Source organism: Sorex araneus, chromosome 2 (assembly GCF_027595985.1).
Source record: "Sorex araneus isolate mSorAra2 chromosome 2, mSorAra2.pri, whole genome shotgun sequence".
Classification (NCBI taxonomy): domain Eukaryota; kingdom Metazoa; phylum Chordata; class Mammalia; order Eulipotyphla; family Soricidae; genus Sorex; species Sorex araneus.
Window position 1 is genome coordinate 171,091,711 of NC_073303.1, and position 18,346 is coordinate 171,110,056.

The 18,346-nt window shown below is 40.0% G+C and overlaps 1 protein-coding gene across 1 annotated transcript in view; it reads right to left on the minus strand.

The window, feature by feature from the left end:
• Nucleotides 1-5,644, minus strand: part of LOC129401718 (translation initiation factor IF-2-like) — a 564,785-nt gene extending 559,141 nt beyond the window's left edge. Inside the window, exons 1-2 of the mRNA XM_055124525.1 lie at nucleotides 5,582-5,644; nucleotides 4,566-5,491 (exon numbers count right to left, since the gene is read on the minus strand). Of these exons, the coding sequence (XP_054980500.1) occupies nucleotides 4,566-5,491; nucleotides 5,582-5,644 (989 nt within the window). The remainder of the gene's footprint in view (nucleotides 1-4,565; nucleotides 5,492-5,581) is intronic.
• Nucleotides 5,645-18,346: the final 12,702 nt, after the last annotated feature.

An 18,346-nucleotide genomic window follows, 5' to 3' on the forward strand; every position in this document is an offset into this window, starting at 1 on the left:
GATTCTTGACTACTATATGTCTAGGGATTGATCGCGCAGGTCATAGTCATTTCCTCCTATGGACAGATACTACTTTTTGAAGTTTCAGTCATTAATCAAATAGCAAAGTGTGAGCAGTAAGCCATCAGCATTAAGAATTGAGTGTGACAAGACTAATGTGATTGCATATATTGGTAAAAGAGTAGCTGGCCTTTAAGAAGTTTGACTATCGTCATTTTACAAAATGAATATAGTTTCTAAAATTGAAAAAAAAAGACTCATGATACATACTGAGGCAAATAATACTTGGTCTAAAATAACCTTTAACTTGCAACTATTTCTAAATGTAAGAAATCATTTACCAGACTATCCCATGGCGAAATTATGAAAAGTACCAGTTTTTGTTTTCAACTATTTTCACCATCTCTCTTTGACTATCTCCTAACTTTTTTATTTTTTAGCCTCACCCAGCAGTGCTCAGTTTACTTCTGACTTTGTTATCAGAGGTCACTCCTGGCTGGGGTTGGGGCAACATACATGGCGCTGGGAATCCACCTGGGGTGAGCTACGTGCAAATAAGAGACCTACCTGTTACACTATCGATCACTCTGGTCCAAAAGGATCTCTTTTCTCATGAAATTCTGCACTTTTTTCTTTTGATTCATATTGTAGGACTATTCTCTGAGGTAAACCAGTCTCCTTCGCATTGGCCCTCTTGCCAGGCAGGCAAAGAGGAACAGCTCTGGTGATGGTAAGCAATTGTAATAGGTCAACCAAAAGCAATCTTAGCTTCAAGTGATGAGCTTTTGCACTCCTCACTGAAAAGTAATTCGTGCATCTCCAATGATCCTTAACCTTACTCCAAAGATTTCCTCTATCTTAAAAAGGGGCTAGGTGTAAAAGAGAGTCTAAACTTTAAACAACAGAGTATCAAATCTAATAGTCGAGATCTTTTATATTTTGCTCCAAAATGTTATATTATATAATTTCATTTCATTTGCTGAAGACTCATTAGGGAGATCCTGGTCCAGCTTGCAATTTAAAAATATGTAGGCCCTTTTCCACTCACATCATACATATGATCAGCGAACTGATTCTTACCACTGGCTTATCACATTACCTAGTAACAAGCCAAAATATTGATTTGCTTCCTAGAAAGAAGTTTAAAATTGGTGAGTAAAATACACAATGACGATGCAAAGCAAATATGTTAAAGGAGTATTTTTGCCTTCAAAAATCATATTTTAACAAGAGGAATAATAATACCAAGGATAAATAATTTAGAATTACTTAAGGAGCGACTATCATTAGATTGCTGATAAAGTGCAAATAACAAGCTGTTTATAGCTAATAGCAGTTGCCTAGTCATAATTATTAGCAGGCAAGGCAGACTGCCCCAGCCCAATTGAGTTGCTCATTAGTTCACCCCACCATCCTTCCTTCCCTGAACATGGAAAGGAATGACCTGTGAAGTATTAATCTGTGTCCAGGAAATAAGGCTTTCATTTTACAACCTAACCAAGTTTTAATAAAACAGTAGGGTGGTGGGAGAAACATAAAGCTGAACCCTGAAGCAACATTTTCAGCCAAAACTAAGACAAGGAAGGCATGAGCAATTGGTTTGAGCAAGAACTGACAATATCCAACAAAGTGTGATGTGTCTGCTGAGCGGTGTTTGATAAATGTGAGGCAGCCATAAACATGAGAAGACAATTCAGTGATGCTTTGTGCCCCCTCCCCCTTGCACCTTTTTTTTTTTTAATCCTTCTGTCTTTGGGTAGATTAATATAGCCTGATCTAAGATGCATATAAACTACACATGTATCTTTGGGCTCTTTCCCTGGTTGCTTTATAGAATGGTTATTTATTTATTTGGACCTGCCGCTGTTTGCAGTGCTGCATTTTCTCTGTCATACCCACACCCTTTCCACGCCCCCCACCCAAGTCGGCTATGAAAAGCAGCACTGTCTTAATCATCGGTTTTCATACTTACTGAAAGAAACCCATTCCCTTAATAAAACAGAATGCAGCTGATGGAATCTCTCCTAGTGGAGACAGAGTAATCCTCCCAGCTGAGAGAGAGAGAGAGAGAGAGAGAGAGAGAGAGAGAGAGAGAGAGAGAGAGAGTGAGAGAAGCACCAGCAGACAGTTATTTTGCAGTGCACTGAATAGACAATTCACAGGGAAATGTTGAAGGCAGAGAAGAGGCGACCCTCAAGTGCAGTCCATTGCCCACATGCTCTATAATAAATAATCGCACCAGACCGGCAGTATGTGCAATGACTTGCTGGGACCGGCACACACAGATTGGCAGGGAAACACATCCAGCGGTGTCGAATTTTCATCGTAATCACCAAATTAACTGATTTCCCCACATCACACTTCCTTTACCCGGTGTGGCCCGCGGGAACGTGCGAGCGGGGACGCGCGCGCGCGCACTCACACAGACGTGCGCGCGTGCGTGCACACACACACACACACACACACACACACACACACGCATACACGCGCGCGCGCGCGCACACACACACGAGCAGAGCTGAGAAATGCAAGTTACTGAGAGGTGAAGTGGGGTCTCTGAGAGGATATTTGAGCATGGTCTAAAAACCCAAGTAATGTGTCAGCCCCTGGGTTACTTGGGAGAGGGGAGGGAGGGGGTGAGCGGTGAGAAACGGGACGAAGCGGCTAGGCTGGAAAGAATGGGCTATCTGCCTTCCCGGGGATTCTGCACATGACAGGTCTGAAATTTACACGCAGCATCAAATGCACAAGATTGCCGCAAATTACCCTAAGAAACATCTCTGCATGATCGATTAGTTAATTCAAAAAGAAATCTTCAGTACTCCCTTGTTTCATGTTCAAAAATGTGCATACGTAAAAATACGGTCTGGTCCCTGATCTGTATCCCGAAGGAGGATAAGGGAGAGGATGCATTCCAAGAACTTGCTGAAAGATGGTTCATTGACCTCATTTAAATCCTCTAAAGGCCGACTGGGTTTTGCATGCTTCTGAGTCTAAGTGTGCCTTACTTTCAGATCCCTTTTACTTAGGGAAAAATAAATTCGATCGATTTATTTTCCCCACAATACACAAATGATGACAGAGAGGTGAGAGGCGGACAAAGATTTAGCAAGAAATCAAGAGTCACCTATGCTAAAAAAAAAAAAAAAATCCGTCGACCATCATTTTGACATCCATCCTTCCTGTCTCTTTCACTCGAGCCACATCCCTCTACTTCTCTCTTCAAAGCAACAATCTTCCACCTCCCAGCCGCTGCCCACCTAGCGCTAGCATGCCGCCTCTGCCTCCACCACCCAAAGTGTCCTCACCCCCTGCACTTCCACTGCCTATGTTGTCATTTATTTCCTAGTCAGCACTGTCCTCCCACGCCACGCAGTCCCCTCCTACAAAAGTGAGGGTCTGGGGGTGGGGGTGGGGGGAAAGTGCACCCCAGTTTCCCCACCACTCCACATCCAAACCTAGCGATTTGCATAATAACACTGTTGTGTGCGGTTTCTCAACGCTGCGGTTGCCGGGGTTCTTACATTTTCACGTGAAAGGATAATATTAATTACTGAAAGAAGCGGCAGCGAGAGCGAATGGATGGAGCGGGAGGGGATCACAAGCGGAAATCTCTTGGCAGTAAAGTAACTACTAAGGCGCCCATATATGCAATTTTTTCCTTAAAAAAAAATCACACAGACTGAAAAATTTAAAAGTGTGTTTTTTTTTAAAAAAAAAAAAGTAAATTCAGATCTTTACATATCTTGGCTTCAGTGTTCCTTCTTTCTTCCTCCCCTCTTTTTCTTTCTTTTTTTCCTTCCTTTTTTTTCTCTTTAATTCTAGACAGTCTCCTCTCTCTCTTCCTAGGTGAATGACACGTCTCCCAACACGCTCCCCTCCGCCCCGAAACCCCCCCTCCCCGCGCCCCCCAAAGCTATTGCCATGCACACGGCGCCGCCGCTGCTGCTGTGCTCGCCGTCTCGGCAGCTCGCTCCCAGGCTTCTCGCACACTTTTTAAGAGACAGACGGCTCAGGGTGTGTGTGTGGGGGGGGGGGGGGGATGCTGGTGGGAAGCCGGTGGGGCGGGGAAGCGAAGGGCGACCCGGGCCGGGAGGGAGGCTGAAGAGCTGCCCGGAGCTCCGGAGGGTCGGTGCGGAGCGTGCTGCGGGCGGCGGCGGGCGGGGGCCGCGGGGAGGGCGGGACGCGGCGAGAAGGCACAAGTTGCCAGCCAAAAGGCGTGGGAGCGGCGGGGAGGTGGGGAGCGGGGTGCGGGCGCGGCGGGAGCGTGAGCCGCAGGAGGCGCCGGTGAATGAAAAGGCGCCAGGTGCCACGCCAAGGGGCTGAGCGGCCGGCGGAGAGGCGGCCCGAGCCCGCGTGCCCGGGGCCGGAGCGAAGGGCCCACAGTGGAGGGGGGGTCTAACCCCAACACACACACACACACATACACACATACACACACCCCGGACGCCCCCGGGAGGAGCCGGCGGGGCGCGGGAGGTGCAGAGCGGGGAGACGCGGGGTGGAGTGCGAGGGCTGGGGAAGGGGCGTGAAGTTGCTGCTCCCCGCGGCGGGGCGGGGATTACCTTGTAGCAGGAGCCCGCAGACGCTGTAGAAGCGGAGCACGGCGCTGCGTTTCCAGATCATGGTCCCTCCGGGCGCGGGCAGGCGGGCAGGCGGGCAGGCGTGCGGGCGGGCTGGCCGGGCGCGGGCTGGGGCAGTCGGGGTGATGCTGCGGAGCGGGGCACCCGAGTGCGGCGCCCGCGGCCCCCGCGCTCCACTCGCCGCGGCGGCGGTCCTCGAACCCGCGGAGCGGCGGCGGCGGCAGCCAGCCACGGCGCCCAGGCGGCCGCCCGGAGCCGAAGAAGGGGGCTGTCGCCGGGCGAAAGAGTTTTTTTTCTTTTTCTTTTTTTCGTTCCCCGCTCCTGCGGCGGGCGCTGCTGCCGCGACAGTCCCGGCCGCCCGGGCTGGAAAACGGGGGCTCCGGGGGCTTCGCCTTGCCTCGGGGCGCGCGCAGCCAAGTCCCGGCGGCCGCCGAGGCTGCCCGAGCAGGTGGTGCAGGGCTGCCGAGGGGGGTGTCGTGGAAGGTGCGGGCGAGGGCTGCAAGGAGTGGGGAGGTCACGGAGAGAGGGGCGGGTGGGGGGGCCCGAGGGGAGCAAGCAAGCAGCGGCCGCCGCTCTCGCTCAGCGTGTTTCGGGCTCCGAGCAGGGCAGGTGGTAGCGGAGGAGGAAGCGCGAGTGGCAGTGGCGGTAGCGGCGGCGGCGGCGGCGGCGGCGGCGGCTGCTCCGGCTGCAGCAGCAGTGGCGGCGGCAGTGGCGGCGGCGGCGGCGGCGGCGGCGGCGGCGGCAGCGGCGGCGGCGGCGGCAGCTCTACAGAGCACCAGACACAAGGGCAAGCTCAGCGCGGCGCTGGCCCCGCCCCCACCATGGCCAGGGACAGACACCGCCCCCCGGCCAATCGAAACACAGCCGCCCACCAGATCTGGCCAATGAGCGGGCACGATGGGTGGAGACTAGCGCCGGGAAAAACAAACAGGTTTCTCAAGGACCCTTTGGGCTGGAAGCGCTGAAGACCCCATTCGCGCACCCCGGACGGTGCGCACCTTCTTCCACGCGTCTCGCCCTAACTTGCCCAGGAGGCGGCTGCTTTCAGTCAGCAGTGTCATGCACTTTGGAAGGATTCAACCAATCGTCACCACGAGGGGGCGGGGTTAGCCTGGTCCCCAGCAGGTTTAGGAATCCGTAGTGCCTGGTAAAGGTCCGGGGTGCGAAGTTCTTGGGCGCTTTTGGACTCCCACAGCAGATGGTGGATGCACCTGCCCACTCACCAGCTGCAGTAGCAATCTCTGACGCTCCCAACAGCAAAAGGAAAGATTGCAGAGGGCGTGGGAGACGCTAAGTATAGGGAGCTGAACACCTACCTGCCTACAAGAGCTTGTATGGCAAAGGGAAAAGTTAGGGTGGAGAAAATGATTGCTTTTGTTGTTCATCAGAATTTTTCCTTAGTTTAGGCATAAATCTCAGTACACCTACGGGGTAGCAATCTACATTGATGCTGATTCCAGGAAGATATCTTTCAAAAAGTTTGCCTGGCACTTCTTGCTTCATATATGACAATATTATTTGAACTAAATATGAACCCTCCTGAGTTGTACCCAAACACGGGTAACAATTGGACATCGCTCTTCATGTTGTAAAGACTAAGTGACAAAGAACAAGTTGTATGTACAGGGTCAGGCAATCTTAATATGTTATGTAAATTGTGGCTCTAGCTGCTAAGTGGATTTTTTTTATAATCTTAGTAGGAAATCAGACCATTCTCTATAAATGTTTTAAGACTAGCCTCAAGAAAGGGTAGGGAAAAAAATAACACAACTACTTTCTTCTGGGATTCAACCTACAGTGTAGGGAGGAAAGGAGGACTATGGGATCTGGAAAGAACCACCTCTATAAGTAAGGACCCTGAAAAAAAAATGTGTCTTTTAAAGGAGGAGATATAAATGAGCAGGACATAAATTAATCATAAGGTGTGTTTCCAAATGAGCTTAATTCTCAGTTTTCCCTATGACCAGTGTTTAATTGAACCAAATTAGCAGATGATGGATTAGTTCAATAGTGTTAAATCAGTCACATCATAAATAAAGTCTGTTTTGTTTGAGAGACTGCACAATAGAAACCTGCAAGCTAGAAGACAGAGGGAAAGATGAGAGGCAAAATCAATATTGATGCCCTTCACTCTTTACCATTTGTTGCTAACTTTGCTGCAACCTTTTACAGATTCAACCTCTGCCTTTTAACTAATGATCCATTCATTTCTTTGTCTAACTTACTCCCCAGGTTTTGAGAATGAAAAATCAAAATGTCCATTAGTAAAAAAGCAAGTGAACATTGGAGGAAAGAGGGCATGTGAATAAACTTATAGGAAAAGTTGGTAACTGTGGGCTTCAGTTATTAGGAAAGACAGTAAGACCAAGGAAACTGTGATCATTTAAACTGTTGTGATCATTAAAAAGTGGGATTCATTCACTATTGATTCATACTTTGGTTTTGTGCCTAGAGAACAATCAATAATGAATTTGAGAAAGAATTTAGGGTTTCTTTATTAAAAATAATCAGGTTTTCTGGGTTCTACTGTACAGTTCTACTGTGCTGCTGTTAGCTACATGACCTTGGGTTTAGATATAAAACTTGGTGACCTTCAGATTCTTCCACTACAATATGAAAGAAATGTATTTGATGGTTTCTAAAGACAGAATGAATCAAAAATAACATATTACTTTACGATATCTAGTTGCAAGATGATGTTCCTAATTACGCATGGATGATCTCAGTACTTTTGATAAATAAGAAGCAATTTGTGTTATTTATGTGATAGCTTGGGAGTTTTAGAATGAAACAGTCTATCACCTGGGTAGTATATGGTCCTCAGGTCAGCCTCAATATCATTATCCAGGAACCTGGTAGAATTGGGGCATTTAAGCCCCAACTCATATTTATAGAATTATTTTCTTCATTATAACAAATGTGCTCTCACAACTTTTGTAAGCACTGTCTTTATCACTATCATACTGCATGCTCAGTTCCAAGGAAAATTTCAGAGGATGGGCTTTGAAAAGGAGAAAATACAAAGGTCCAGGGATTCAAGAAAATTAGTCGTTTTAGGAATCCCAGAAGTCTTCTTGTCATCACAGCACAGCAAGAACCCTATTTGTAAACTATGGAAGGGAATCATTTAATTATATAGTTTAAATGGCTTCAACTTTTGTTGTTATGAGAGTCATAAAATTTCATGTGATTAAAGAGCTCTCTTTAGCACACATACCCAGGGGACTGAAAGAGAGTGTGCACTTTTCAAGTACTAGAGGGGAAAAAAATGTTCAAAACGCAAGCTATGGCCTTTGGGATAAATAATGTCATCCTCAAGTTTAAGGAATAAGTAGTGCTTTATTTTTAAAATAGCCTATTCTTAGATGCTATTAATCAAATAATGCTAAAATATCAAACATTCAATAGTTATATTTCAACACTTTTAAGTTGGACCATGTTATAGAGTTCCCATTATATAAATGCATTTATTTATATATCTTAAAACATTTCTTAAAAAGTAATTAAATCACTTTACATGTCCTCACTTTATGGTATTAAGCCCATTATTCCTCATATATATCAGTTTCTCCATAAGTGTACAAATTTACTGACCTTTCATGAATCATCAGACAATGAATTAATTTTATAAATTGCCAAAAGGTGGCATCTTTCCATCCATCCCTATAAATAATAGTTTAAGTACTTAAACCTGTTTGGAAAAGTTTCTTCCCATTTCATTAAAATTTATCTTTTACTTTTTGAAAAATATACATCTTAATATTCAATTTATTATTTGAAAATTTTAAAAAGAAGATAGTACTTTAAATAAAAAAACATTTATTTGAAGTTCAATTTGTTATATAGCAAGACAACACATAATTTTTCTCTGCTGTAGATAGAATGGTCCACATTCTTTGATCTTTCACACAATTGGATGAATATCTCCTCCAGGAATCATTAGATTTGTTTTAGGATAGATTTCACAGAGGAAGCTACACTTAGTTTTATATGTCATGACTGTTTCTCTGTATGTTTGAAATAATTATAATTTATCATTTTTGTGATGTCTACACTTTCTGTATTCCTTTAGAGGCACAGTAATTGTTCAGTAATTTTAGATGATGGACATAATAAACAATTAATCGGAGGGTCATTTAACATATCAAATCATCATGAAGTACATTTAAAATATTCAGTTTTCTCAATTAAATCTCAATAATACTAAAAATAACAAATAAAAATATATTTAATTATTATGTTAATGTTTATAAATGAAAAAAGAAAAAACTGTTGTCATGTTTTGTCAATATGGAAAAATATTCTCAGATTTCACATGCTTAGATAGAACACTTAGATTTCTCATTCAAATATTAAATTTAAGTAAAATCTATAAATACCTTAAATATAGTTATTATAGATCCCCAGGACTAGAAATCAAAAAATCCATGCTAAATTGACTCTCATAGCAAATTGACTACAGTAAATTAACCTAGAAAAAGAAATTTCATGGCCTGGTGAAAATGTACACCATTGTGGAAGAAAATTAGTTTATTGAATACTGGAAGCATTGATTGTCATTCTCCATGCTTACCAGCATTTTAAATATGAGGTCACCTGCCTGTGTTGCAGAGATGTTAGTAATTCATATAATATAGGATAATATATTATATATCATTGATATATATGACATGTATGTAATTGTATATAGCAATATCAACCCTCTTTAACTTTTTTATTCTATATGTGTTTACAAAACGCTTCATGTTCTCTATCAAATTATGATTCATGAACTATTATTTTATCCAACACTGTACTGATGGTATTATTTTTAGAATTTTTACTTATATTGATAGCAATGTATTGGAAAGAGATATAGATATTCTGAAGTTTGTAAACCCAAGAGGTGATATTTCTGTGTACTAATAAAATAAATTCAGAGGCAATGTGAACAGAATCCATATTAGTTTCTCCTTTGAAAATACACAATCACAATACACAAAGGGTGAAAATGATTTTGATTTGAGGTATTTCTATTGTACTTCTGTCTCTATGATGCTTGGCTTTAAGTAATCTACTCTATTGGACCATCACAGAGTATTTTTAACACAGCAAGAGGAATAGCTTTTTTTCCCCTTTTCCTCCAAAACAAGCAAATATTCACCTCCCTTTATTAAGTACTATATGATCCCATGGTTCAGATTCACCTGATATGTAAACTATTGATTTTGCAAAAGACCAAAGATAAAGTGAAATGGCCTAGACATAACCTTTAACCCTTGAAGAATAAAATTGGAGTCAGCTGTATTAAGAACTATAACAAAAACCCTAAGAAGAAAGATAATTGTACATTCACTCAAGTCTTGTATTTAAGGTATCATTATTTACTATAGTAGAAATACCAAATAACATTAAAATATATTTTATTCATACTGTGTCACAGTGCTACTGCACTATACTGGCTACAGGAGTGCTGATATTCCTTCACCATTATATAGAGGTCCATTATGTAGAGGTCCTGTGTCAACTTCAGCAAATGCTTCTGCCACATGGTTTGTGAGTGAAGTTTTTGACATGGAACACGTATTCAAGACTTCCATATGGATCATTTCTCTACCAAGGATTCTGATTGGCTGTGATATTCTGCTTGACTTTCATACTGCTAAACCCTGCCCCTCCAGCCCTATCATCATCTACTCATTTTTTTATGTATCATGTTGTTTTATTTTCTTTATGTCTTCATAAACTTGGACTTATTTATGTTCCATTTTTAACTAAGTGGTTTTTTTTTGTTTTTTTTTTGTAACTAGATAGTAAGGAAGAGCCAGTAGGGATTGGGGATTTCTAGGAAACAGGTAGAGCTAAAATATAATAATACCCCAATACATGTTTACAGAAAGAAATAGCTGCTTATGCAAAATTAACCTTGGTTTAAATTACATAGATTGATATTTACTAATGTCTAAATATTTATTATCATCTCTCTTTTAGTATTTTAAGAACTTATTTTTCTTAATACGTAAAAACTGACATTCTTAACATTAACAACTGAGATTAAAATATTAGCATTGATTAGAAACTATTTTTATTTGAAAAAATTCTTCATGAGTTGGAAAACATAGAGTATGTAGGAATGTAAAAGGAATATCCAGAGACCAGAGAGAGAGAGTACAGCAGTAAAGTCACTTGCCTGACATGTGGTGGAGCCTGGTTTGATTTTCAGCACCACATACGGTCATCTGAACCTCCAAGAGAAATCTCTGATCAAAATGACAGAAGTCAGTCTTGGGCACAGTGTAGAGTAGTCCTAAAACAAAACAAAAGAAACTAGGGACACCAAGTGACCATTGTACTGATTCTGTTTCCATTTCAAAACCTCTGTGAATATTTGATAACTATTTATGATTTTTCCAGAAGAAAATAGCTTTGAAAATATGTAGTAATATATCATAGTTACTTATTAATGTGCACGTGACAATTTTCCGTCATCTTTTAGGAAAGTCATCTTCCTCGTTTTAGGAAATTTTGTATTTGTACTGGTATTTAATATAATTTCTACTTGAGTTATTACATTACAGTGTAGTTCTACGTTATGTACCAGATTAGACTAATAATAGTGAAGACAACTGGGATGCAGTTCTTCATCAATATTGACTAAATTAAAAAATATGTGTTTATAACTCATAAAGATACATAACAGAATTATGAAGAACTAAACAATGTAATTTAATTTCTGATAATTCCAAGGAAAATTAAGATACTATATAATTCTATAGCTGAAGAAACCACATTGACCTACATTTCCAAGGAACTACTACTATGTTCCTTAATAAAATAGAAGATAGCTATAAAAATAACAAAGCATTTCAAGAGTAAACAGTTACTAAAAGGGAAGAAAAGAGTAGAATACTACTGGCCTTGAAAGTAACATATAAATAATAGAACGACTTAATAAATATAATTTGCTCTCTAGAGCTGTGTTGTCCAAAATGTAGACAATAATTATGTGTGATTATTTAAATTTAAATTATTTAAAATAAAATTTGAAAATGTCCATTTTTAATACCAATCACATTATAAGCTCTCAATAACCATGTGTGACTTCTATTTATTGGATAAAAGAAGTAGAGAAAAATTTCATAATCATAAAAAATTCTACTAGTTGTTGTTCCTGACATCAAAATCTATACTCATCTAAGTTTTCCATAAAAATATGAACAGGTAGGAAGAAAATAGTGGTAAATGGAAGAAAATTACACAAATTGATAGGAATTAGACCTTGTTGTTACAGTGATTAGGTCCAAATATCGTTAGCCAGAATGCTGGAGAACTAAGATAACTGAGAATCAAATTCAAATCCAGGTTCAAAGGTTTACTAACGAAGACATAATGTTAGTTCCAACCCAAGTCCAACACTGAACTTAGGAGAAAATCAATATTCCATCTTGAAAACAGGCAAAATGATACTGTTTCTTTATGTTGAACTTTGTATTCTACCGACATTTAGTGGATTAGATGAGGCTCACCCAAATTAAGGAGAATGCATTAATCAGGTCTTAGACAGGAAACAGTGCAAATGGGATATACCCATGTATCTATGTATTAGCTTGTGTATTATGTATGCAAAAATTGTCCTCTCTCTACATATGCATTATTATGAATACAAAATACCAAGAGTAAAAGGAATAGTCAAAGAGAGAGAAGAAGGACTAGTGAGAGAGAGTTTTATTTATGGTGAGGAATTGTTTGCAATTCTAGAATATGGGAGACTCCAACAATATGCTTTCTGCAACTGGAGACATCTAGGGAGCTGATAGTAAGAGTTTCGATGCAAGTCCAAAAAGAGAACAATGCTCCAGCTCAAGTAGTCAGATGGTTGAAATGAGGGTCCTTAGGACTTTGGTGGATTGAAATGAGTTGTGATTATGGTGTTGGATTGATGTATGAATAAAACCATCATTAACAATATTATAAATTACAGTATCTCAATAAAGATCCTTTAAAGTCAACAAAAGATATTAATATGCAATGAGATTTTTAAAATAATAGAGAATGGCAATAAAGAATCATTTGAATCAGGAATATTATAAAGAGAAGAAAATGAAAAAAACAAAAAAAGACTAAAGACTAGTCGAAGAGATAACAGGTGAAAACTTTCTCTGCCATTGTAGGACAACTGCACACACATTCAACAGACCCAAAGAGTACCAAACAGTATATACACCAATAGAACAACACCAAGACACATAACAAACAAGACAGAAGAACCAAAGAGAGAAACAGATTATTAAAATTAGCTAGAGAGAAACAGAGCCCCCAATGCAAGGGATACAACAGAAAATGCACAATAGATCTAACTTATGAACCATGAAAGCAAGAAGAAAATAGAATGATATATTCAAAGTACTGTAAGTATGTTTGAGTAAAATCTTCAACCTAGGGTCCTTTACCCTATAAGACTGTCATTCAAATTTGAGGGAAGGATAAAAACATTCTCAAACAAACAATAGCTTTGAAATATTTGCTACATCTATTTCATCTTGCAATAAATACTAGATGACCAAATGTCAAAAGTACAAATGTCTAATGGCAAAATAGCCAAATTCTCCTTTAAAAACTATGATAACTTTATTTATATAAAAAATTTATCTGAATGATAAGGTTCTAAATTTTCCCATCAAAAGAACAGAGTGAATTTACAGATCAGAAAACAAAACTCAACTATTTGCTGCCTACAGGGTATGCATAGATTCCCCACAAGCAAAATCCCTGGGTTCAAAGGTAAGTTTTACAAAACTGTTAAAGAAGATACACTCTGTATAATCCTCAAGCTCTTATAAAATATCAAAGAATCAAGAATTCTTAACAGGTTATATGAAGCTAATATTATACTAGCACTCAAAGTACATTGAGATACTACTAAAAGCTCAAATTTCTGATTAGTTTCTCTAATAAACAATGACTCAAAAGTCCTCAATCAGAAATTATCAAACAGAATCCTATATTTCAAGAGGATCATACACTGCAATCAGTCAGTGGGTTTTGTTCCAGGGATGAAAGAAGAGCTTCAGATATACAAACAAATTAATGTAAAGTACCATACGCATAGGAAAGACAAAAAAAATTGTTATCAAATAAATCTATGCAGAGTAAGCTTTTGAAAAAAATCTCACATCCATATATGATAAGCTCAGCAAAATAAGGATAGAATGAACTCAACAAGATATTAATGGCCGTTCATAACAAACTCACAACCAGTATAATTCTCAAAGGTAAAAAATTGAAAACCTTCCCTCTGAGCTCAAGCACAAGGCAAGGATGTCCACTATCTTTAATCTTTAATTCAATATATTATTAGAAGTCCTAACAACAGCATTCTGGCATCAGAAAGAAATCAAATGGATCAAAATTGGTAAAGTGGTCAAATTATCACTATTTGCTTCTGACATAAGTACATGAAGACCCTAAGAAGTCCACTCAACTGCTCATAGAACCAATAAATCAACATGTTATAGGATCAGGCAACAAAATAATATCCAAAAAGCTGCTGTACTTCTATATGCAGATAATGAGCTAAAAGAGAAAGAACTCACAAAGACAACTTCATTCAAAATAGTGTCCAGAAGCATCAATTACCTCGGAATTAACTTAACAAATGATGTGAGATACCTATAACTGTAAGAAACTTATAGAGATCAAAGACCTTAAAAATGGAAATATTTTATATTTGTGGATTGGAAGGATCACTGTCATCCTGTTGCTCATCGATTTGTTCGAGCAGGCACCAGTAATGTCTCTCATTGAGAGACTTATTGTTACTGTTTTTGGCATATCCAATATGCACAGATAGCTTGCCAGGCTCTGCCTTGTGGGCTTGATACTCTCAGTAGCTTGCCAGGCTCTCCGAGACGGGCGGAGGAATCGAATTCGGGTCAGCCTCATCAAAGGCAACTGCCCAACCACTGTGCTATCACTCCAGCCATATTGTCAAAATGTTCACACTTTCTAAATTATAGTACAGTTTTAACACAGTCTATATAGAGGTTCTGGTATTCTAATTTCCAAGGAACTTAGAACAGTTACTGGCAAAATTTTTATGGAATCATAAAGCACTGCAAATAACTGAAGCCATCCTATAATAAGTTGAAAAACATTATATTACCTGACATGAAACCATTCTATAAAAGTTTGATAAGTAAAAAAATACATGTTTCTGGAATAAGAAAAGATATTCTGACCAATAGGTTAGAATTGAGAACCTGAAGACAAATTCCCAGATTTTTGAACACCTAATTTATGACAAAGAAGCCAGGCTTATGAAGTGGAATTAAACATTCTCTTTAAAAACTGGTGTTGAAAAAACTGTGTGGCCATGTGAAAAATTAAAGCTATATCTGTATTTCATACTTTACGTTAAGTTTTATTCCTGGTGATCAAAGACTTTAAGAACAGAATCTATAAAAGACACTGAGGAAAATATAGGCAGAAAGCTTCAAGACTTCAATTCTCAAAGGTGTCTTTAATGAAATGATTCCATTGTTAAATATAGAAATAAGAAAAATGTTATTTATTGAAGCATTATTACTTATGGTTTATTTATTTATCACGAATCACGAAATCCCCATTAATCATCGATTTCTTGAGCGAGCTCAGTAACCTCTACATTCGTCCTTTCCCTGAGATCTTAGAAGTCTCTCTCGGTTCAGCCCTCTCAATAATGTCTCACCGGAGGCTCTTTCAGGGCCAGGGGAATGAGATCCAGCTTTTCACTGGATTTAGCATATGAATACACCATGGGAAGCTTGCAAGGCTGTCCCATGTGGGCAGGAGACTCTCAGAAGCTCGCCAGTTTCTCCCAGAGGGAGAAGTAGGCTACAAGATATTGCGTCTGGAAGCTCCTTCTAAGTCTCTGGATGTTGGCCGTTGATGGAGTTACACACACCTGGGTTCCTCTGCTGGTACCTTCATGTGTGAGGCCTGTCCGAAAGTGTGGAGAGGGGCCTCAAGCATGGCTGTAGCTAGGTTCTGTTGGCCTTCGGCCGCTGGGAGCTCTGCTCGGGGTGGAAAGGGAAGCTGGAGCCCATCCCCTCCAGGGGGCCCCGGGGAAGATATCCAGGCATGAGGGCAAGAGACTCTCTTCCATTGTATATATGTACCAGAGTTTCTTCAACCAGTCATCTGTTCTAGGGCACTCGGGTTTTTTCCAGATTCTGGCTATTGTAAACAGTGCTGCGGTGAACATATAAGTGCATATGTCACTTCGACTATACTTTTTGGCTTTTCTGGGATATATTCCCAGCAGTGGAATACTATGCAGCTGTTAGAAAAAATGAGGTCATGACGTTTGCATATAAGTGGATCAACATGGAAAGTATCATGCTAAGTGAAATGAGTCAGAAAGAGAGAGACAGACATAGAAAGATCGCACTCATCTGTGGAATATAGAATAATAGACTATAAGACTAACACCCAAGAATAGTAGAAATAAGTACCAGGAGGTTGTCACCATGGCTTGGAGGCTGTTCTCTCATTCTGGGCAACTCAGAGAAGGGAACAGCAAGTGAAATGTGGTTGTTGGTCATGTGGGGGAAAGATGATGTGGGCCAAATATAGACTAGAGACTGAACACAATGGCCACTCAACACCTTTATTGCAAACCACAACACCTAATCAGAGAGAGAGAACAAAAGGGAATACCCTGCCATAGTGGCAGTGTGGGGTGGGGGGAGACGGGACTGGGGAGGGGGGGAGGGATGTTGGGCTTACTGGTGGTGGAGAATGGGCACTGGTGAAGGGATGGGTTATCAAACTTTGTAAGGGAGAAACATGAGCACAAAAATGTATAAATCTGTAACTGTACCCTCACGTTGACTCACTAATTAAAAATAAACTATTAATTAAAAAATAAAAATAAAAAATAAAAAAAGAGACTCTCTTCCTATTTATTTATAGGAAATAAAAATAAAGATAAGAGACCATATCATATTAAAATGTTTCTACATGACAAAAAACTGCAATAAAGCTAAATGCAAACCTACTAAATGGGAAAACATATTTGCATACAACACACTATATAAAGTGTTAATAATCAAGAATCATAAAGCACAAACAAATATCGACCAAAAAATTCCAAAATCCTCTCAAAAATGGGAAGAGGAAACAGATACTTCTCTGAAGAAGACAATGATGGCCAGTAAGCATATGTAAGAATGTTTATCATCACTTATTACTAGAGAAATCCAAATCAAGATGACAATAAGATACATTCTGACACTTGTGTGAAAATGTCACATGAGAATGTCATATATCAAAGACTAGAAACAACTCTGAGTGTGCTCATTCACTGTTGGTGGAAATGCTGCCTAACTCAACCCCTATGGAAAACATAGGAAAGACCTCAAAAAAGAAAGACTAGAGCTTTCAGGTGAATTAGAGATTACACTTCTTCCACTTTTGTGTCTACCCCCAAGACACAAAAACATGCATTTGAAAGGACATGCACACACTTTTGTTCATTGCAACACTAATTATAATGAATAGGATGTTAATGACAAATGAATGGATAATAAAGTTAGGTTTACGTACACAATGCTATGCAGCTGCAAGAAATAATGAATTCATGCAATTCTCTGCAAATTGAATGGAACTGGAGGAGATCATGTTATGTGAAGTAAGGGAATTGAAAGACACATACCCCTTATGTTCTCATTATCAAAGCAATAGCACAGCAGGTAGGGCATTTGCCTTGCACTTGGCCGACCTGGGTTTGATTCCTCCATCCCTCTCAAAGAGCCAGGCAAGGTACCGAGAGTATCCCGCCCCCATGGTAGAGCCTGGCAAGCTACCTGTGTCGTACCTGGTATGCCAAAAACAGAAACAACAAGACTCACAATGGAGAGACTTATTACTGGTGCCCGCTCGAGCAAATCGATGAACAACGTGATGACAATGCTACAGTGCTATATAGAAAAACATGACAAGAGAACAGAAGTGTCAAAGATGAGAAAATCCTTGATCCTACATTATAGAAATTAAAGACCAAGACAAGTGAGAGATGAAGAGGGAAACTAGGAAGAGGCAGACAGGATATAGTAGAGACAAGTTCAGGACTTGGAACATTAGGGTATCGAGGTGTGATATGTGTTTATATAGAAAGAACAGAGCCAACAGTGCTATAAACATGGGACCCCACATCACGACAATTTAACTACTACATGTGCTTGTTAAATGGTGGGTGGTGGCAGGAGACCTTTGGATATTTGTGGAAGGAAGTTAATTAATGCTGGTGGTGGATTGGTGTTGAAATATTACATAATAGAAACTCATTTGTGGACGGACACCTTTATAAATCATCATACTTGACAAAATAATTTAAAGTAAAAATACCGAAATGAAGTTTCTCAATCTACTTTAAAACAAGGCCTTAACTGATAGATATAATTGTACCTTTTTCCCCCACTCCATCTCATTTTGCACTCTTATTTGCTTTAGGTTAATTAAAAATTATTCTGATTCTAACTATGCAGCTGTTAGAAAAAAGGAGGTCATGAAATTTGCGTATAAGTGGATCGGCATGGAAAGTATCATGCTAAGTGAAATGAGTCAGAAAGAGAAAGACAGACATAGAAAGATTGCACTCATCTGTGGAATATAGAATAACAGAGTAGGATTCTAACACCCAAGAATAGAAGAATAGTAGAAATAAGTACCAGGAGGTTGACTCCATGGCCTGGAAGCTGGCCTCACATTCTGGGGAGAGGGCAACTTAGAGAAGGGATCACCAA